Source organism: Triplophysa dalaica, chromosome 21 (assembly GCF_015846415.1).
Source record: "Triplophysa dalaica isolate WHDGS20190420 chromosome 21, ASM1584641v1, whole genome shotgun sequence".
Lineage (NCBI taxonomy): Eukaryota > Metazoa > Chordata > Actinopteri > Cypriniformes > Nemacheilidae > Triplophysa > Triplophysa dalaica.
Genome location: NC_079562.1, coordinates 6,803,823 through 6,826,496, shown reverse-complemented (window position 1 = coordinate 6,826,496; position 22,674 = coordinate 6,803,823). Strand labels below are relative to the sequence as shown.

The 22,674-nt window shown below is 37.2% G+C and overlaps 2 protein-coding genes across 2 annotated transcripts; one reads left to right on the top strand and one right to left on the bottom strand.

The window, feature by feature from the left end:
* Positions 1–6,794: 6,794 nt before the first annotated feature.
* nmur3 (neuromedin U receptor 3) lies at positions 6,795–12,215 on the top strand. Its single transcript, XM_056735096.1, has 3 exons — positions 6,795–6,942; positions 7,669–8,635; positions 10,675–12,215. Exons 2-3 carry the CDS (start codon positions 7,771–7,773, stop codon positions 10,983–10,985), a joined length of 1,176 nt encoding a protein of 391 aa, XP_056591074.1. The 5' UTR covers positions 6,795–6,942; positions 7,669–7,770; the 3' UTR covers positions 10,986–12,215.
* Positions 12,216–13,327: 1,112 nt separating this feature from the next.
* lactbl1b (lactamase, beta-like 1b) lies at positions 13,328–22,026 on the bottom strand. The gene is made up of 7 exons (XM_056735095.1): positions 21,964–22,026; positions 19,468–19,618; positions 18,730–18,836; positions 18,162–18,319; positions 16,375–16,622; positions 14,502–14,607; positions 13,328–14,303 (listed from the first exon to the last, which is right to left on the bottom strand). The coding sequence occupies exons 1-7, from the start codon at positions 22,024–22,026 to the stop codon at positions 13,328–13,330; spliced, it is 1,809 nt and encodes a 602-aa protein (XP_056591073.1).
* Positions 22,027–22,674: the final 648 nt, after the last annotated feature.

Sequence of the window (22,674 nt, the reverse complement as noted above, 5' to 3'; positions counted from 1 at the left end):
TTCTCCTCTTTTAAAGGGACTGATCCTCAGCCTAGCTCTGCCCCACCAATCAGAGCTTTTCGTTTTTTCCTGCGCAGTTAATGAATAAAGAGGATAAATTTTACAATGCAGTAAAAAGGAATTCATAAATCCTCCATGACCTCATCTGAAGTGTGATGTGTGCTTTTATGGACCTTTTAGTTAGTTCTGTCTATTGGCTTGTGCTTCAATGTCTGGTTAAGGGTTAATTAATAACCCTACAGTGAGCACACAACAGGGCCGTTGCGTTTTGCAGTATGAAAAGGCCATGGTTTTTAGCATAAATAGACTATTTTGTCGATCACAGACAATGCCTTAAACCTTGAGTGATTGTACTAAAATATTCATAAGTGTTAATGAGCTGATTCATCATGCAGAAAATAGTCACAATGAGCACCTTTAATGCCCCCCTTGGATGTTTCAAGAGGAATAATAGACTGCACAGCTATGTGATATATTTATATAAAGAATATGGAATAGATACCGTTTTATCATTATTTATTCACCCTCATGTCATCCAAACCTGTATATTACCTGCATTGAACACAAAATAAGATATTTTGAGGAATGTCACAGTGGTTTTGTGTCCAGACAATGGAAGTCAATGAGGGTGAATGTTATCAACATTTTTCAAAAACTCATATGTTACGTAATGGAGAAGAAAAAAAGATGAAATAATAAACAAATATTTTTTTCATGTGAACTATCCTTTTAAGTTATGGCTCTTTGTCTGAATAATAACTAAATATAACTCTTTTCTATTTAATCATATACACTGTCATGAACTGATGGTCTGTTCAGGCAAACATCCCCTCGTATGCAATTTCAGAACAGGACATTTTGGATAGACTTCTTCTCTCATGATTGATCTGTTCTGACCATCCAAGTTGAAATGAAAAATGGGAATATTAAATGTCGACAATTTGTCATGCTTGTCTTTGATGGGTATTTCATTCAAGACTCAACATTGATTGTTACAATCAGTAGGTTAATGTAAAATTTTAGGAGGGGCTTCAGTGTGAGGCGGTGATGCACGTACCTGGCAGATTGATGATGTAATATAATTTCAACACTGCTTATCTGTCAAGTCTCTCCCTGACGTTGTCAATATCCACGATTGTTCACACTACAGACACAGTCACAAATGACCACAGGCCGTCATGTCCACAGTTTTCTAAACAACACATGTCTCCCACGTACATGCGAAAAAGTCACAAACAGGTATACTCCAACACTTATTGTTTGTATAAAAGAAGCTGCTGTGGCTTATCAGTGTGGGACAAAAGGATTATTGTGCGTGGTGTTTACTTATTATTGTTAATATTCCTCTATCATGTGAAGATGCCCTCTGTAAAAGCAGCTTTATGACTTAATCTCCCTGATTACACCGTTAACGCTTTAACCTTTGCATTTGATCCGCCGACGGTTGTGAGAACAAATCAGGACGTTAAGAAATGTAAAAGTGTTATAAAAAAAGTAAAGTGTTAAAAAAAGTAAAGATGTACTAATGTAGCAGAAAGAAATCGTTAGCTTCTAGTGAGACGGAAACAGCCATTTTGTTACTAAAGGGGTCATATGACAGAGCTAAAATGAATATTATAGATTTTTTTGATGTAATGCAATGTGATTACACGATTTAAGGTTCAAAAACGCTGTATCTTCCACATACCGTCCATGTTTGTATCTTCTCTTTGCCCCGCCTCTCTGAAACGCGCAGATTTTTAACAAAGCTCATCATTCTGAAAAGCGAGGTGTTCTATGATTGGTCAGTTTACCAGTGCATAGTGATTGGTCGAATACTGCAAGCATGTGGCGGAAATGTTACGCCTCTTACCATATTTGGAACATCAGGTTCCAAAGCAATTGTGCTGACAGGTACACCCACATTACTTGCGTATACATTGGAGCGATCTTGATACCACAAACTGACATAGACTTCAATTTTATGTTATTAACATGTCTAATGCGTGCATGGGCAACTTATAACACACCAAAGACACAGAAAAACATTATTAACAATATAACACATATTTAATAGGCTATACAGTATGCCTGTATGTTGTGTATGTATATTTATAATAGTCTCACTGACTCTCACACACGTATTTTATGAACACAAATATTTATTTCGGAATCGATTAATCATGCTTAATCAATTTGACAGCGCTAAAAATGTAGAAATATGTGAACAAATAAGATTGTATCAAACAACCCTCATAAAACAAGCTGTTTAATCACAGTTTATGCTTGAATTATTTAGCTTTAAGTTAAAAACTGTGTGACATTATGTGTTTTCCTGCTGGGATAACTGACATAGCAAAAATCTGTACCCATTGACATTTACTTTAAAACAATTTTAATGGAAATTTTTAATTGAAAATGCATGGGATTACATGTCTCAGTAGGACAGAGCAAAGTCTATTTTTATAGGATGGTGGTAAATGAGTTGAAAGATCATATTAATCATCAGGGCCTACATGTTTAGGAGTGCCCAAACATCCGCTGTTTAGTGCGGCAAGATTATTTTTTTTATAAAACTAGCTCACAACGTATTCATACGCAAGATCTGATGTAAGATCTGTGAAATCTTTCACCAATTAATGATATCAAACTGATGACTGCAACACTAACCTGCCCAGACTACTGACTCACACTATTGAAACGTAATTCAGCACTTGCGCTCATGATCTTTGTATCTGGGAGGTTAAAGGGAACTTCAATTATGTATGAGTCTGATTGACAAGGAAGACTAAGCAGCACATATATGAGGAAATAAAGGAAGTTACTGTATAATGCTTTAGTATATCAATAACTTTTTATGCGGGTTGAAAACTAATCTGATTCATTTGGTGTTTTAAATCTTTTTTTAAATACACAGTCTACAGTTTTTATTAACATGCGTCGGCAATGACATTTAGGCGGTTTAACATTGATGTTAGGGATGGAATGTAGATTTGCCATTTAAACATGTTGACTACCGCCTTGACTTCCCAAGTGAAAATATATGTGACAGCCTTTTCTTACTTGAGAATTCAAATAGTCAGTCCGCAGTAAACAACATGAATATTACTGAGGGTTTTAGGTTACTATATCATATATTTATATACTTATATCATTATATATCACTTCAATTTCAACTGGAGCAATTCCTACCAAGTGTTTCTCTTTAGTTCAAGAAGTCCAAATAAAAATCATAATAAGGAAATTTGTTTGCTTGTGACGCATAAAATAATAAACAGGCATTTTTTTCGTTGCTCACACATTTCCACCAGGTCTGTGTTTATCGTAAGATGACAATGTTTCTTATTAGGCAAGATTTCAAAGCTAATTTTGTGGACTATAACACTTTTCCCACAAAAATGAAAATTCTGTCATCATTTACTCATCCTCAAGTTGTTCCAAATCTGTTTAAAATGTATTTGTTCTGATAAAGGCAGCTGTTTGGAAGAATGCTTGTAACCAAACAGTTCTTGACCACCATTGACTACCAGGAAGTTACAATGGTAGTCAAAAGTGCCCAAGAACTGTTTGCTTTCCAACATTCTACAAAACATCTTTGAAGAACTTAAAGTTTTTTTCCTACCCCGCTAGTCCGAATTATCCTTTTTGGGTGAACTTTTCCTTTAATAGATGAACATTAAAAAACATGAGACACAACAATACAATTATTAAAAAACTAAAGACTAACCAGGCCTTTTTTACATAACTACACGAATCAGTGACCACCAGTAACTTTCCGGACACATCAGTATGTACACTCTCTCACACCCCATCTGGGTAAAACACACAGTTTTATAGGCATATATGCGTCATTTTAGAGATTGGTGCCATCTTTGTAGCTCTTTATTCTGTCTATTTGATGTACAGCCACTTCCATAAATGTGGGAGCCCTATTCTTATCTGTCAGTATTTTATAGTCATGTCTTCACTTCGTTGTCATACTGAAGCTATAAAGGTGAAAATAACTCATGAGATGAGTTTAACCACTACACGTAAAAGTTGAGGATCATATACTGTACATAAATATTCTCTGTTATGAAGACCAGTATTGTCGGTTTTGCTCATATAGATAAACTATTGACATATTAACTGCTTATTTTTATGTTTATTGAAATTTAAAAAAGACATAAAATAAAACTGGACACGATGCAAAACTGCTTAGTTTGTTTTTGATTTTCAAAGTTGATTAAAGAAATAAAATATAGTAATTTCTATAGCACTTTTCAAAGTGCATTGTTGCAAAGCATCTTAACAGTGAATGCACAGTACTGAATGGATATAATTCAGCGGGTGAGCAACAGTGCAAAAAGATGCATGATGACATTTTTTTACTCTCACATTTGTTCATTCTTTTCACTGGGTCTTTCAGATCATGGTCTAATCACAATGTACCCAATTTTACATTTTAAAATCTCGTACACTACGTCTTCAGAGGTGTATGAAGACCTTACATAATGAAGTGTTGTGTTGTTTATTACCTTAGAACGAGTTATTTCTATCTATATATACCGCGGGTCCCCTTGCAACATGTTGTTTGTGCAGTAGACCTAAACAGAAAAGCTGCTCTACAGAGCGTATTTTGTAAATATGTTATCTCCTTCAGTAAAGAAACTATATGTGCCGATATGTTTGTCCTGTGTCAGTTGTCATAGTGCTTTGAAAGGGAGGGGTGGAGTGAGCCATTGGTTGCAATTTGCAACCTTACCGCTAGATGCCGTTAAATTGCATACACTGGACCTTTAATTCAACTATAATGGTTTCTGATGGTCTCTACTGGTTATGTCCAGCTTCAGCTTTAAAATGTTTGTAAATAAGTTAGTTAGGTGACGATTGACTCACAAGGTTGGCGGTTTGCGATTGATCTCTGTTGTTGCAACAGTGCCTAAGTGATAAAGTGAACTGAGAGCTTACTCATGGGAGAATTTGTTCCAGTGATTGGACCATTTAACACAAGGCTGTAGTGGAAGTGTACTCTGATGAACGAGGCTTAAAAAGGCTAAGCGTGACCAAGCAAGCTTTTGAGTAGTGTGAATAATAACAGCTTTGCAGTTTCACAGTTGGTTGGTAGATGCATTTGTGATCTGTGCGTGCTCTGAATACAATGAAGACACATGATCTTTGAATGTGGCCAATCTAAATTAAAGTCTGATTACTACACATTAACTCTAAAACACACATCTACTGAACGCCACCTTATTAGTTTATTTTTTTGACCATTTTTTGTGCATATGCAGATAGCCGATGAGGTGTAAATATTAGATACAAAATTAAATATTTGATATAAATTATGGCAAAACAAATATATAAAAATAAATAAAATCACATAAGAATAACAACTTTGGGCTACATTTGATGAAATAAATGACCAGCACTAGACAAAAAATATCCCAGCATTCCTCCATGCAGTATTGATTCTGCAGGAGCGTATTGCCTTTTGAATGCTTTTCAGTTATTGTATGACTTTTTATGTGTTGTATGTTAATTTGGTTGTCATGGTAACATTGACAATAGACAAAGTCATGCTATCTCACACGTTATCGGTCTCATTGTATATCTGTATCACGTATTTAAGGCTATCTCTTGAATCAGTAAAATACTGTCTTTTATTTACAAGTCTTATCTAATCTAATCTTATATAATCAAATCTTTGTTATGCATGAGAGTTTAATACAATTTTGCACTCATTATGCATACGTTTTGGTAATTCTCACGTTTTTTAATCACGACCGTGATATGTTTTCTGGGCTTCCAATTTTCATTATATTATGTTAAATCTGTTGTGAAGCTTCAGTATTGACGGTCAAGCAGAGGTCTCTCCACACTTCTCATCTGATGGATGTTTAATAAGTTAATCGATCAAATAAACTTGACTTGACAGATAAATATATATTTTTTTGTTAATATTTGTGTGTTTAACAAATAGGTGGGAAACACAAGAATACACATAGACACAGTCTCTCTCTCTCTCTCTCTCTCTCTCTCTCAGCACTTAGATTTGATTTTACTTAAACAGGTGCTCTGCCCTCTTTTGGTGGACTCTATATCAAGTCTGTAATTTACCCATAAATTATTGTGACATATTGGTACCTGAAAAAGCATTACATTTATTTTAGTGTTTCGGGTTAAAACCTTCACATAATGTCTATATTGTTACATGAATATTAAGTTTAGTTACATAAAGCACTAACCCAGTTATTGCCCATGTGGACATCTACTTCTTAAACCAATTCCATTTTTGTTGTATAAGAGCTTCAACATAAATCTTATCATTTAACTGTATAAACTTTAACATGCAGATGTATTGACAGTTTCATTTCTTCAAAGAAAAATGCAAATGCAACTAAGTGCACTTCAGAGACATCACATATAACTAGACATTTTAAATGGGATTTAGCATTTGAAATGATTGAAAATGGATTTGAATGTATGAATGAATGATTGAATGAATTAGGCATTTAGATAATGTAGCAGAATAGAGAAACTGCATTTGAAATATAATCGACTGATATTGGAGAGGGACGAGGGAGCGCGCGCACGTTGACGTACCCATCACTAATTTGCTTCCTTTACATCCTGTTAAGTTCACTCAACTTTGAAGCAGACATGCACACACAATCAAAGACATATCTGTTTGATTTGCCGATAAAAGCACCGAGGAAGGAAAATCAAGAAGGATAAAAGCCTCAGGGCTTTTCATCTCACAGGTGATTGGGTGCGCCTTCGCTGCAAAGATCCGTCACCCAAACAATTCAGGCAACGGGAGACATCGTTGCGGATCTGCGACAGCAGGAGTTTGCAATTTTACACAATTGTTTTCAAGATACTGGAGCGAATACGATCATTCGGAAACCATGAAGTTAACGGCAAGTTTCTGTAAAGCGCATCAGTCTGGATGCGACGCGGCGCGCGGCGGACGCTTGAGAGGTGCGTGTATTCTGCTTGTTTTTGAACTACTTTTCAACAGTGCACTATAAAAGCATTAGGCTACATATTTCTTTTAATGTCATTACTACGAAGAAAGTAGAGTTTTAATATCACATTTTAGCCGTTATTATACTAAGGGACATCAAGCAGATGGTGAAATTCCGAAGAATTCATGCATGCAGCAAAACATATATTAATAAATATACTACTGACTATTATTATTTTACATCTGGAAAGAAAAATGAACCTTATGATTTCTCATACGGTGTCAAGTGGGCTAAACGCTAAATAGCCTATTAGATAAGATTTTTTAGCACGCTTCATTTCATGCATCGACATTAAGAGGGTGATGTTTGTTTTTATGAAAGTACCCTTCAAGAAATCTAAGCCATAATTAAATGAATGATTTGGTATAGATTCGGTTGCATTTACTGTGCTCCCCTATTGGTTGTCTTCATAAATATGCATGTCAAAGTTAATCATGTAGAGTGACTTATCGTTTTAATGGAAATGAACGTGTTAACTAAGATAGCGCCGAGTGTTTGTGCCATTGTCAGTCGCTTCCAATCGCTTCATATAATTTACAGTTGGTTAAATCGTAAATTCGATGAGGTCTTGTCAGGAATTTAAAAAGCATAACTGAAAGGGGAGAAACAAAAAAAAATCTTGTCTTGTTAGTGTTGTTACCGACCTTTAGATTATTTTCCTATTTTCTCTTTGACACAGGTCTCTATCGTTCTCAATGTGGAAATCTCAGAGGCAGCAGTTTCTAAAGCAGTGTTGACTCAAGGACTGGTTACTGAAGCATTTCATCCTTGGAAAGCAACAATGGCCCTGAGCTGCCTTTGTGAGCCTGTAAATGGTTCCGAGCATGAATTTGTCTTCTGCAACAGCACCGCATTTAACTTTACCGGCAATGAAAGCGGACACTGTCACCTTCAGACGCTGGATGAGGTTCTGTTTAGGCTTCTGGGCCCTAGACGATCTCCATTCTTCTTTCCTGTAACCTTCACGTACATTTTCATCTTTGTCACAGGAGTTGTGGGAAACCTCCTGACCTGCACCGTAATCGTTAAAGACAGGAAGATGCGAACGCCTTCTAACCTCTATCTCTTCAGCTTGGCCATCTCAGACCTGCTTGTGCTTTTGTTCGGGATGCCCCTGGAGATCTATGATCTTTGGCAGAACTACCCCTTCCCTTTCGCGGAAAGCATCTGCTACTTCAAAGTCTTCCTGTTCGAGATGGTGTGCTTTGCATCCGTGCTCAATGTCACAGTGCTGAGCGTGGAACGTTACATAGCTGTGGTGCACCCGCTCAAAACCCGCTACACAATAACTAATAAGCATGCCCAGCGGGTTATTTCTAGCGTTTGGGCCATGTCACTGTTCTGTGCCATTCCGAACACGTCCCTCCATGGTTTGCAGTATCACTTTCTTCCAGAGAAAGCGATGGAGTCGGCCACGTGCAACCTGCTGAAGCCCAAATGGATGTACAACTTGGTGATCCAGGTCACCACTATACTGTTTTATTTTGTCCCGATGATGGTGATCAGCGTGTTGTATCTGATGATTGGTCTGACACTGGGAAGGGGACAGAGGCAGAAAAAAAGCAAACAGGACAAACAACATGGCAATGACAGCTGGAAAATTCATTTGGATCGTGGCCGGAGAAGGCAGGTCACCAAGATGCACTGTAAGTGACGGATAAATATTTACATTAAAGGTCCAGTTTGTCTTTTTTTAGAGGATCTAGTGACAATTTGCAACACATTACACATAACTATTTCCTTAGAGGTGTATAAAGACCTTACATAATAAAGGGTTGTTTATATTAGAATGATCTATTTCTATTTACATACACCGCAGAGCCGTTCTCATCAAATTCTCTATGTTGTTTTTACAGTAGCCTTAAACAGACAAAATGCTCTACAGAGCACATTTCGTAAATACATTAACTCATTCAGCAAAGAAGCCAAAACGTGATAACATCTTAGTTCTGTGTCAGCACCGCATTGCTTGGAAAGGGAGGGTGGAGTGAGCCATTGGTTGCAATTCACAACCTCACCACCAGATGCCTCTAAATTGATTGTACATTGTACATAACAAATCCTAATTCTATTTTTTTAATTAAAGGAGTCATATGACACGGCTAAAACAAATATTATCATTTGTTTTAGATGTATTGAAATGTGTATACACGATTTAAGGGAAAAAAATGCTTCATTTCCACTTACTATGCACGTTTGTATCTGCTCTTTGCCCAGCCTCTCTGAAACGTGCTGATTTTTTACAAAGCTCATTGCTCTGAAAAGCGAGGTGTGCTATGATGGGCCACTAACCAGTTAGTGATTGGAAATGTAGCGCCTCTTACCATATTTGGAACATCAGGTTCCAAAGCAATTGTGCTCACAGGTACACCCACCTTACAGCCCTTGCGTATACATTTGATCGGTCTTAGTCAAGTCATACCACGAAATGACATACATTTGTGGGGGTTTGGTTACAAGAGGTGTTTCAGGCAGGTCTTGGTGAGCATTCGCTTTTAAATAGATACTTTAATTTTGGCAATTTTACGTGTCTAATACATGCTTGGAGAACTTATAATACATAAAAGACACAGAAAAACACATTTTCGTGCAATATGACCCCTTTTAGATAAAAACAGCAAAGGCTGACGACATTGGCTACATTTTGGTGACATCTGGTACATTTACATCACAATGTGTTAATTATCGTAAATTGTACCTGAAAAGAATAATGGTGTATCAAATTAACAATTTGTTTAGTTGGAATGGATCTGACCATAAAATAATCAGAATTTGGGATTAATTCTTGGAACAATAGTCTTGATTCTTTTTGTGTACTTTTGCACAATATGTGGAAAATCTAGATTGGAAACAACCCAAATCCATTAGTAGCAAATACAAATCAAAGCATGGGTGAGCATCTATCTCAAAGCATCCATCTGGTTAGTTCTCATTTTCGGGAAAACCCAGACTGAAGCGGTGAAGTCTCAAGGCAAAAACACATTTTATTCACACACATATTTTCTTTAGTAGCGCTTTAATGGTGAGGATATGCAAAGGCAAGTGCGTCTTTCTTTAAGCTTGGATAAGTCTTAACTTGTGGCTCTGGTCATACTTTGCAAAGTAAAGTGAACCCTTGTTATCAATGGGGACTAGAAGCAAGACAAATTTCTCTGCTTTTACAGAGCATATAAATACAGCATACTGTAGTAGAGCTTTTTCAGAGTGTATTCATACTGTTATATACTTGTGGCATGTTCATACTTCGTGTAAAAGGGAAAATTGCTTGCAGATTTCATAAAGCATGCATGCAGATCATAAGATAAAGATTAATGTATCGTTCGCCCCAAAATGAAAATTCCTTCATCATTTACTCATCCTCTTGTCATTTCAAATCTATATGACTTATTTTCTTCCAAGAAGATATTTTGAAGAAAGCTGGTAACCGAACCGCAGCAGCACCCATTCACTTCAATAAGGACACAAAACCATTGCAAAGTGAATTGATGCCAGTTAACAACCTTCTTCAAAATATCTTCTTTAATGTTCTGCGTTAGAAAGAAAGTCACACAGGTTTGAAATGACAAGAGTGTGAGAAAAGAATGACAGAATTTTGGGACTAATTATCACTTTCAATTGGAAGATGCTGGTGCAAAACTTCTTTTAACAATTATTTACGTAATGTCTGCTCTCTATCTTTTAACAGTCGTGGTGGTGTTAGTCTTTGCCATCTGCTGGGCTCCGTTCCACATCGACCGACTGTTGTGGAGCTTCATCACGAGTTGGACGGACCACATGCATAACATATTCGAGTACGTGCACATAATCTCAGGCGTGCTCTTCTACCTCAGCTCCGCGGTTAACCCCATCATCTACAACCTGCTCTCCAGTCGCTTCCGTGAACGCTTCAAAGCGCTGGTTTGCCGCCCCCTGCCATCGAGCTCTTCTCGTAATGATTCAGTTCCTTTTTACTTCATCAACAAAGACCCCACCACTGATGCTCAGCGTCCAGGGTGACTGCAGAGACACGGGCAGCGCACACCGCTTTGTGATTATCAGCAGTGGCTGGAAACAGGAAAATGAATGTGGTTGTGGGGGGGGGGTTGCATTTGAACGTTTGCCTGTTGTGTATACACTAAACAGTTCCTTAAAACCATATGTACATTTAAAAAATGTTAAATAAGTTCCATTTGTTATCAAGCTATTTACTATATGATCATTATTATAGCTTCTATGAGCATTCGTGTTGAAGGTCATGACAGCATGTTACTTAACAATTACTCACCGGTCTCGAACCACGGTCTCGCCCCGCCTACTCCACAACAACACACTTTACCCAATATACATAGCCTACATTTACATAATAAATAATTGACAATTGTACACAATATACAGTACACACATTTCCATAATAGGAAAAAAGCCCATAACGCCGCCTTTTTGTTATGCATAGCTATTTCCATTCAGGTTGGGCATTGTGCATTTAGATGTTCTATTAATGCAGATCATTGCATCACATGGATGGCATAAAAAAAGGAAATATTGAATTTCATATAACGCTTATTATGATTCTAACAATAACTGTTTAAAATGAACACCATCAGTTTTGTTTGGAACTAGTTGTTTGTGTCAAAGGGACATTTACAATCAAGCACGCAAATCTTTTTTCTGGATCTATTTTCCACAAGCACTAGAAGAGAGATGAAGAAGCACTTTATGCTAGTGCGTCATCAACAAAACCACACGGTGAAAACAAGATAATAAAAGCTGCATGGAACATTAATCCTTTCAGACTATTATAGTAAATTGCGTATTTCATGTATGAATGAACAATAAGGGACGGATGCGGTGTTGTTTTAACATTGTGCCAAAAGTGCTTCAGTAGATTTGGATGTAGAAATTTCACATCATGGTTATAGTGACCAAAATTACCACAGTAATGGTAAGTTAACTTATTTCTCATTCGCTATATAACAGCGGATGGTGTTCACGAATATGACTTTTGCGGTGACTTCCTTTTTTGCATGACTTGCAAACAGGCTGCCCATCCTCAAATAAAATGCCCTCAGGACTCCGATTTGGTCCTTTTAGATGGCGGAAAAATCTCCCGAGCGCTGTCACTGCCTTCCGCCATGTTTGCACGTGCAGAACAACGTCACTAGCTGCACAGGAATCACTGCAAGTTTTCAAAATCACGCTAATCATACCCGGTAATCATGATAAGTACAGTTTAAATGGTAATACTAACCGTCAGTGCATTTTAGTGTGGTTTATCGTGAAACCGGTAATCGTTTAATCTCTATTTGGATGTCATGAGAATTAGATTGGAATACTTGTAATTGTGTATTGCAACCTGTCTTTTCTGTAGAGCGCCAATGTCATAGTGTTGTTTACCAAGGAATGCACATACAGCTTGAATGTACTGTGTAATGCTTTGGATAAAAGTGTAATGCATAAATATAATGTAAGCAACAGAGAAATGTGATTTTGATATAAAATAAATGAAAATTTTTAGTTTTTCTTCAGCCATTGGTCTTTGTTCTGGTTTGTTATCTTTGCAATTCTTCCAGTACAGTGATCTTCCCGAACACAAAATGTTTTTAAATAAAATTAACAATGGCGGCATTGACTTGCATCGGTTTGTGTTCATAAAATAGAAGTGAATGGGCACCATCGTTGGTTTGGTGACCAACATTCTTCAAAATATATTCTTTCATGTTCAGCAGAAGAAAGTCAGTCATAAAGGATTGAAATGACAAGGAAGTAGCATTTTTGGGTGAACTATCCCTTTAATATAATAAACCAATGCAACTATTGAACCTCTGTTTGATTTCATCTTAGATTTATCATTCAATAAGCTCAGTTTATTCGTTTTGATGATGAACAATTATACATTTTAGGGTGCTCATTTTATATCATCAACTTATTTAACTGCATACAATATTTTGCATAAATTACATTTGGAGGTCCGAATATCCGATTGCGATGGTACAAAAATTAAACAGGTGACCATGATTGGCTAAAATAACAGAAACCATAGTTTAAAAGACACACGGACCATTCATTATGCTAGAACATTGTAGTATGTACAATAATGTGTGAAGCCAACTGTACATAAACATTGTTAATACGATTGCATATAAGTGTATTTGAGAACATGAAAATATGGGTCATTTTTATATACAAGGACATATATATGTACAAAACAAGTTATGTTTAAATTTCATAACATTGAAAACCAGCATAGAAATAAGTAAAATGATACCAGAGGTGACTTACAATTTAATCCAATTTATCCAATATAAATGCAATATATAACCCCCCAGGTTTTTAAATCAAAGTTTTTCTAAAGCCTTTCTTTAGGAGAATGTGGGTCTGCGAGCTATTCGAACCACATTATACGTGTTAAGCCCAGGAGCATCAAATCCTGGAGAAAGCCCATTCTTGTCAAAGACGTAGAAATTAAAAAGCTGCCCATCCTGAGCTTCAAGCGACACCGATGCGGTGTTGACACGTAACACACAGGGGTATTCTTTCTCAAACACGACTCTGAAAACCCGGTCCACGAGGTAATTCAATTTTATGGTCCGATAACGCTCGGGGATGAGATCTTCTATTTGCGGTCCAAACTGCTGCATGATCAAGACGCCATCTGGCCCTGCTTTAATCTCGTAAAAAGTGATGTTGCCGTAGGTGTAAAAGCCCACGTATGGTGCGGGGTTGGGTGGTGGATTCAAAACACGCCTGGCTTCCCTGAAAGCTCTCTCCATGGCTGGAATTATATACGAGTAAGCCTTCGACACAACGTCTTGGTTCTGTGGCCTCGTGCCTGCCATTAGCACCACCAAGCCTAGCTTGAGCCGAGGGACCAAAGAGAACGTTGCGGAGTATCCGTCTAGATCTCCATCTTTGCGGAGCACTTCATATCCCAGCTGTTCGTTTACCTCCCATGGAGTTCCGGTCCGGTTGGCAAAGTAGTCTTTATCGCAGCGGAAAAGAGGAGTAAGCATGATTTTGAGAGTGTCTGGTTCCAGCAGCTTTCGGTGATAGGCACCCAGCAACACCATGGCTAATTTAGCCATGTCGGCAGCCGTGGAATACATTTGGCCCGATGGACGGTACCAACCCAGGTCATACAGAGGTGCCGTCGCACCACTGGAGTAGACCCCCACGGCCATTTGACTCTGGATACCAGGGTTGATGTCAAAACCAGTGTCCTCCATTCCCAGCCTGCCCAGAATGTTCTCAGCGATCCATCGCTGGTAGTTTACACCAACTACTTTTTCAGCCAGTACGTGGGCCAGTAAAGAGAACGCCAGATTGCTGTAGTGACATCTAAAATAACATTAAGAAAAGAAAAGTTAGTAACTGCTTCATTCAATCACAAAGGCTTGTTATTAAGAGACGATAGAAAGAGAAAGTTATTGTCATCATAATGCAGTTTACATGAGCACAAACGATGTTCATTTAGAGTTGCTGGCAGAAACAAATGTCGGTAAACACTTCATCTAAATGAATGCAGAGGAGACATACTTAGTTCCTGGATCTGCAACAAGCACATCATCTTGCAGGAGACTGACAGCAGTTTGGGTCTTTCCTTTCCATAACAAGTTAGTTGCACGAAGCCTTCGAGGCAGACCTGCAGAATAAACAGTGATCTTTATTATTGTCTTAGTTTTTGAAAAGACAAATTTAAACCTTATTATGTCCTTTTATGAAGTAAAAAGCCGAAATTTATGGCTGGCTGATGTTCTTAGCTTTTGATACAATACATGTCTATTTTTGTGCTCCACAACTTCATTACACAACATTCAATTAATTCAATACGTATTTATCACACATACAGTTGTAAGCATGATACAACTTGCAGTGAAGTGTAGGTCTGGTTAACTATACTTAGACAGTGCAAGTAATAGAAAAGGAGGTATTAAAGGGGTAGTATACAGCATTTAGCATCATCTAGTGGTGAGGTTGCCAATTGCAACCAACACCTTTCTCCATTCCTCCCTTTAAAAGTACTACGGAGGCTGACATAGAACTAAGATGTCTTCATGTTTTCTCTTCTTTGACGAAGAAGCAAAACGCGTTCTGTAGAGCAGTTTGTCTGCTTAGGGATACTGTAGAAACAACATGGTGAATTCCATGTAATGGGACCCACAGTGTTTGTAAATATAACTCATTCTAAGCTAATAAAAACATAACGCTTCATCATGTAAGGTCACCACTGAAGATATATGTATATTATACTGCATTTCTGTCAATAGATTCTCAAAAAATGACATACTTGACCTTTAAGATACAAAATACCAGTGAGCACTCACCTAAAGGATATATGAAAACCATACTAATACTGTGTTTGACCCCCTTTCGCCTTCAGAACTGCCTTAATTCTACGTGGCATTGATTCAACAAGGTGCTGAAAGCATTCTTTAGAAATGTTGGCCCATATTGATAGGATAGCATCTTGCAGTTGATGGAGATTTGTGGGGTGCACGAAGCTCCCGTTCCACCTCGTCCCAAAGATGCTCTATTGGGTTGAGATCTGGTGACTGTGGGGGCCATTTTAGTACAGTGATCTCATTGTCATATTCAAGAAACCAATTTGAAATGATTCGAGCTTTGTGACATGGTGCATTATCCTGCTGGAAGTAGCCATCAGAGGATGGGTACATGGTGGTCATAAAGGGATGGACATGGTCAGAAACAATGCTCAGGAGGCCGTGACATTTAAACGATGCCCAATTGGCACTAAAGGGCCTAAAGTGTGCCAAGAAAACATCCCCCACACCATTACACCACCACCATAATTGCATTAATGAGAAATTGAACAGGTGTTCCTAATAATCCTTTAGGTGAGTGTATATATATATAAAAATGGCAATTATAATAAAATTTAAAAATGAGAATAATAGAATAAAAATTGGAATCAGAATTAATAGGCATCTGAATAAAAGAAAAGTGTATAAAAACTACAATCAGAATGTAAGTGGAATGTAAACAGCATACAAACAGAAATCTTTAACCCACCGGGGTTTGCACAGGTTCAGACTGTATACTGTAATTTCTGCATTGAATGGATCTAAATTTGTCTCAACCAGCTGCCGTACAGCCACAGTGAGAACAGTAATCACAGATATTAAATATATTTCAAAGACCCTTTTTTATTCTGAACTTTTGTTTGCCATCAATTGAGACTATTAAGACTTACTACAGTGTTCAAAGAAACACTCATGATAGCCTGCCGGTCTGACTATTGCACACGCTGCGAACAAAAACTACAATTATTTTTAATGCTCGGTAGTTGTGCACAACCACAGCATTGCTCTCTTGTTAAGATTTGGTACCAACTACTAAAGAAATAATGAAAATCATATGAATTTGAAAAATGCGGAGGCTGGATACGTACCAGAAAGCTGGCTGGCCATTCTTCTTAGTGTTACGGAGGACGATCGAATTTGAACCTCACCGCTGTCCAAAAAGATAAGGCCATCAGTGACATATTTCAGTTCGGAGTCTTTGCTTTTGCCCAGGGGGTTCTTAATGGTGAAAATGTCCACATATTTTTCGAGTGGGTCATCCAGAGAGCCCACCTTACCATCCTCCCATAATCGATATAGCATCAAAGTGGGAAACAGCTTGGATAGACTAGCAATTCTGCAACAAAAACAGTTGATTCAAATGATAAGGTTTAACAAAACAACATTTATCAAATTTAAATGTGCTTAAAAATAGATTTCAGTTTTTTGAGAAATAATCAAAATCATAGTGAGCATGTTTAAAGACATCCTTGAGAGACGTTTCTTAACAGTGTAAGTCTCATTTACATATCATCTAAATATGAACACAGAGTTCAAATCACCTACTGTAATGCATCAAAGATGCGCAATCTTTATAAATACATTCCAATCTAATAGTTGGATACTTCAAGACACTTGAAAACAGAGACAGGGTTGTGTACCAGGTTTTAAATACAGCTATATCCCTAAAAAGAGCAAGAGAAAAACAGCTCACTTCAATTAACAACAATACTCTCTAGAAAGAGAGACCAGTTTCTATGACCAATAAAACCATCATCTGTATTCAAGATAATACAAACTGCAAACCCTTTTACTTTTGGTTATCGTCTTTGACCTCAGCTACTGTAAACACAGCCCTCTAGTCCCTGGGGCTTTTTATAAACCAGAAAGGAAAATACATCTAATCTCTGTATAAAAGGGCAAATTCAAATGTGAAACTAAAGGATAAAAAAATGCTTCTTTTACAAATAACCTTCTAAATCCATTATGTTTTTAAGATTAATTTTAAATTTTAGAGAAATTAAATTTTGGAGATTCAACCAATAGATGGTAGTAAATACTAATATTACTAATATACATGCACATACTGTGTTTGAATGAAGAAAGGAAGACATACTGCATACATCAGGGATGCTATATGGTTGTGTGAAAGAATTTAATTTTTGGGTGAATTATTCCTTGTTGCAGGCGTACAGAAAGAATCAACATTTTCCACTCCAGTTACAATTCCTTGCCATTCAGTTTAGGTATATACAAACAGAAAACTGATGCCTTTCAATTAATAAAAAAGATCAGGTGCAGTTCAGAAGAGACTGACCAATTTCACAACAAACTGAAAGTAATAAATGCAATAATCTTGTCACAAGACTTATATTGCAATGGAGAAAATAAGGCTGCTTTAGTTCTTTCTGAAATGTCAGTTTCAGACAACATTAAGTGCCGGTGCTTGAAATGAGAGCTCCAATTAGAAGTGGATTTGAACTGATTAAATGGATAAATGTGGAGCTGTGTTCTTCTTCAATGAAAAAGAGTTGCATGGCTCTTAGGAGTTGACAGCATCAGTACCAAATCAACAACATGCTACAAATTACACACAGACATTAATTTGGCAATTATGATGATGTTCTACGTCTGTGACAGACGCTGTTAAATATGAAGGGGATCTGTGTTCCTCTGCGTAGCATCTATGTCAAGTCATTGAAACCAAAAACACAAATTTCAGACTCGCACAAAAACGTGTGGAAGAATTTAGCAGAACATTTGAAAAACGAATCGCAAATTGTATTTACAAATGCGATTTTTACGTGTGAATAAGTTTCAAATGCTTCGATGGTATATGGGTCTCACTTCCTGTTTTTAAAGCAATGAGACAACATGTATAAATGTGTTGGCCTACCTGTAGATGGTGTACTCATTTGGTGGTGGAGAGTTTGGATCGCTCCCATTTCTCTTGCCGAAGTTTCCAGTCCACAGTACCGTGTCATTATAAATGACAATAGCTGACAACGTGGGCAGGCTGATAGGGTTGATGCTGTTGCGCAACACAAAGTCAACCTAAAAATATAAGACTCTTAATCATTTAATAAATATTTTTTTGAACATTCAAAGGTTTTGATATTACAAAATTATTGTTTATCTTGAAGGAATAGTTCACCCAAAACCGAAAATTCTGTCATCATTTACTCACACTGTTTTATGACTGTACCTGTATGACTCACTTTCTTCCATAGAACACAAAAGTAGATATTTTAAAGAAAGCTGAGAATCGAACAGCGCCGGCACCCATTCACTTCTATAGGATTGTATGGACACAAAACCAATGCAAGTGAAAGGGTGACAGTTAACAACATTCTCAAAATATCTTCTTTTGTGTTCTGCGGAAGAAAGAAATTCATACAGGTTTGAAATAAAAAGAGGTTGAGTAAATGAAAGGCAAGGTTGGCTTTCAATCTTCACATGCTTACCTTTTCAAGTGCCTCTTTCAAAGTAGGAATGGGGTGTTCCAGAGTGGTGGGCTCGGGAAAGCGAGGGCACATTCGCACAGATCTGGAATTTCCATCAAGATTTCCATCTAAAGATTGAACATAAATGCACACATGCAAAGAGGGAAATTATGTTAAGACGAAATTGCACTGATCAAGCAGACATCAAGAAACACCAACATTTTAAACAATGAGGATAATTCTCTCCTATGCTTTTTTGTATTATAAATATTAACAATAATCATATAAAACGATATATTATGAACAGATTTTTTCGTAATGTTTGCTGTCACACCATAGCACACATGTATGAATGGGAATAGTAAGGCTAAATGCTAAATATGTGCAGTGCAGATTAGTTTTGTGCTGTATAAGTAAGAAAACTAAAAGGTGGTCTGACAATTTTAGCATCCTTGGTACATCCTCATTTACAGACAGAAAGTGGTTAATAGGATCAACAAATCACACACTGTCTAAGCTTTCACACATGCTCCTCTCACAACACGGGTAATTCTTCTGAAATTGTTAAATCTAAAAAATAATTGTATTTATCAAACTGTATTTATTAATAAAACTGAAAAATAAAACATGTGCTGCCTTGACAGTCGCATTTCACCCTGGTGTCTATCGAACTCTGAGGTTCTGTTAAGTTACCCCAGTTTAGCAATACCAAATAGACAGTGAAAGTATCTTGTATTAAAAACTACTTCTGTTACATACCTGGTTCTAGTTTGGGCAGTTGGTACTGCCAGATGAAGCAAGATGTCATAATGACAGATAACAGCAAGAAAAAGATCAGGCCCAGTTGACTCCACTTCACCTTCATCTTGCTAGTTTTGGTCAGTCCATCTATGGCAAGTGCCGGGCTAGGCTGTTACCAAAAAATGGATAACAAATACATAGTTGTATGTTTTTTGTGATGTGCAATTGCAATTGAGTTAAACATATACATTGTCTAAACGATAGACAGTTTCAGCAGCAACAACATAAACATTATGTGACCCAAACTGAACGTCTGGTAACTCTCCGCAAAGAATCAATAAATGTTGAGTAGTTTTAACTTCATTTAATACACAATAAAATATTATTATAAATAAATAATAATATCAAAATAAAATGGTTATATTATAACCAAACAAGGTTTGTAACAAGGAAGTAAACTTCAGGCCAGCATGTTCGTCCGATGAAACCGTCTTGTCTTATAACAAAGAACGAGGTGGCTATGGTTAAAATAATCATAAAATTTAAAGCTCGTTGTCATTGTTTTAGCTTTTGTTGATGCTGCAAACCTTTGTAAATGATAGGAGATGCGTTTTGTCAGTCCAATTAATCAAATTTCTGCACAATTCTACAGGCATTGGATTCCTCATCTAATCAATCACCTACAAAATGACAATATAAAACAAGCCAAACAAGCAAATTCGATCAACGGTGTAGCCAAGGAGAACAAATTATGACGTAAAACCTGCTGCAAGCAGCTGATCAAACTTCTCAACAACAAGACTAAATAATAAAATATATATCAGGGCACTCACCGCAAGTAAAATTCAATTTACACTTGAAATCCCATTACTCAAGAAGCCTTATACAGTGAATCTATATTATATAGAGCCGTTCGGGTGAGTCCTACTCCATAACTGTCTTCACAACATGACACAAACACCTGACTTTGGCCATCTTGACTGTAGCATAATCCTGGCCACCAGATTCCCTTTGACAATTCTATTTCCCCTCCCACCCCAGCACCCGATCTGACATCATAATCCCTAGATTTACCCTTTTAAAATCCATCAGACCAGAGCGGTTCTTTATGTTAATCCCTGCAAATCAATTCACTTGACATGTTGTATCCTGCTTCCAACTAGAGTGGCATTCCCTGCTTTAGGTATTCCTAAACCTAGGGTGAATCTAACTTCAAATGCTGTGATAATATTTGAAATATTCTTAACAATTGACAGTAAATCGCCACATACGGCACACATCTTTTCCCAGACACTCTAAAACAAATCTTTCCAGGCCATTAACGCGTGCTAAATTTGGTCTTGACCATTTCACCCCTCCCACTTGTGGATGAAACATGTGAATAGTATAGAAGCCTTCGATTGGACCAATCGGCCCATGGGTGTAGCTAAACCTTTGGATTAAAAGGAACACTGAGAGCAGGATAAAAATAAATACTCAACTGTGAGATTATTGGAGTGTGAAGAATCCACAGACATCTTCTCTGACACCTGAAAATCAACATGAAAATATCTGAATGATCTGAGGTGTCTCACATTACTCAGTAGTCACATTTACATTTTGATTTATTAATTTACCAAGCACTTTCATCAGCTATTTCACAGCTGATGAATGTCACATGAAACGTGGGAAGTGTTGCGAAACAAAGCTCCAAAATTGCTTAGATTGTTGAACAACATTCAAATAGAAATGGAGCAGAGCTGTTTGATCAACATGTAAGACAGAATAATACATATCTAAGGGAAATGCTCTTGCTTGAAAGAGGCAGATCACGGTTAAACATTCCTGAGTAAAATAAATGGATGGGTAAGGGGAAATGTATTTGCAAACCAGTTTGAAAATCACAACGCTCGGGTTCACATTAAAGTTACACGGGAGCAGACGCGCGGTACTATGATGTCATGCGCTGATCAGTCTGCGCAGCGCCGCTTCAAGTCAAACACATCTAATGAATTGAATACATCCTCTTTAAATGGACTGAACATTTATACTTAACTTATGTGTGACTGTGGAGTAGTCAAATGGTTTGCTGTTTTTCCATACTCTGGACTGATCAGTGTCGGGGGACACAGCGCAGAACTGTTTTATTATTTTCATCATGCTAATGCATTTTATATGGCCTAATGGAAAAGATGAGGGTGAAAGTGTGAAACTCGAACTTTACTCGTTTTCCTGCTGAGCCTCGTGGCACCACAGCTGGTAAGTTTAATGCACCATGAGAGGACTGATGATATGGCGAAAAAATACAAAGTATGTTACATTGAGCTCGCGAGTGTGTTGCTTTGCTTTCATGATGAGCACAGATGGTCATGAACTAAATAATGCGTGTCAGAAAGGATCTGTGATAGCTTAGGAAGCTTCCAGTAGTTCAAAAAAGACAATGTAATCCAGTAGTTCAATCATTCTTTTAGAGATGGGTGAATTATGTTTTTGCATTTCGATATAAAAAATGGCACAAGACTGTATTTCTCTTACCTGGGGCTGGACTCCATCCACAGGAGTCTCTGTCTTGACAACCTTGCTCCCAAACCCCCCCATTTCTGTGTTCAAAAACAAGTCCAAACACATTTAGACAAATTATTGGCTCTGTCAAAAAACACATTTGTGTGTATTTAATTTAAAAAAAAACATAACAATATCTTAAATTTAATTTCCTCAAGTTTTTCTTGGGCATTTATTAATTGAAAAAGATTCAGCTAGTATTGATGAGTTCATTATGATTCAGAATGTTTATTTTTACATGGGTAAAAAACAGAAAACAGTAAAAATCTGATTTATTATTTTACAAATTACTTTTGTACATTATGCACTTATATGTTAACAGCTCAACTATTAGGGACATTAGGGACAGACACATATATTGACCCAATGTAAATGCACTAAGTCACTGAAGTCAGTGGTGAACATTATTGGGTGAATTAATCCTTTAACATAATCAAAATAGGGTGTATGCACACGGGGCGATGATGTACTTCCGCCAAAATCTCTGCCAGCTAGGTCACTTCCGCTGTCATATCACTAAGTGTGATAACAATGTGTTTAGTAAGAAAACGTTCAAATTTTGGCAAACCGACAGGACTACGGGTTAGGATTGTTAAGTGTCTATGAGATCATTCCTCTAGTGAGTACAAAAATTCAGCTTTTTTCATATTTGTTGATTTACCTTCAAACCGATAGCATGAAGTG

Coding starts and splice junctions, on each gene's coding strand:
- nmur3 (XM_056735096.1), top strand. CDS start 7,771: ATGGCCCTGAGCTGCCTTTGTGAGCCTGTAAATGGTTCCGAGCATGAA. Junction 8,636..10,674: donor GCAGGTCACCAAGATGCACT/GTAAGTGACGGA, acceptor ATCTTTTAACAG/TCGTGGTGGTGTTAGTCTTT.
- lactbl1b (XM_056735095.1), bottom strand. CDS start 22,026: ATGGGGGGGTTTGGGAGCAAGGTTGTCAAGACAGAGACTCCTGTGGAT. Junction 18,837..19,467: donor ACTGCCCAAACTAGAACCAG/GTATGTAACAGA, acceptor TTCAATCTTTAG/ATGGAAATCTTGATGGAAAT. Junction 14,608..16,374: donor AATGGCCAGCCAGCTTTCTG/GTACGTATCCAG, acceptor TTTATTCTGCAG/GTCTGCCTCGAAGGCTTCGT.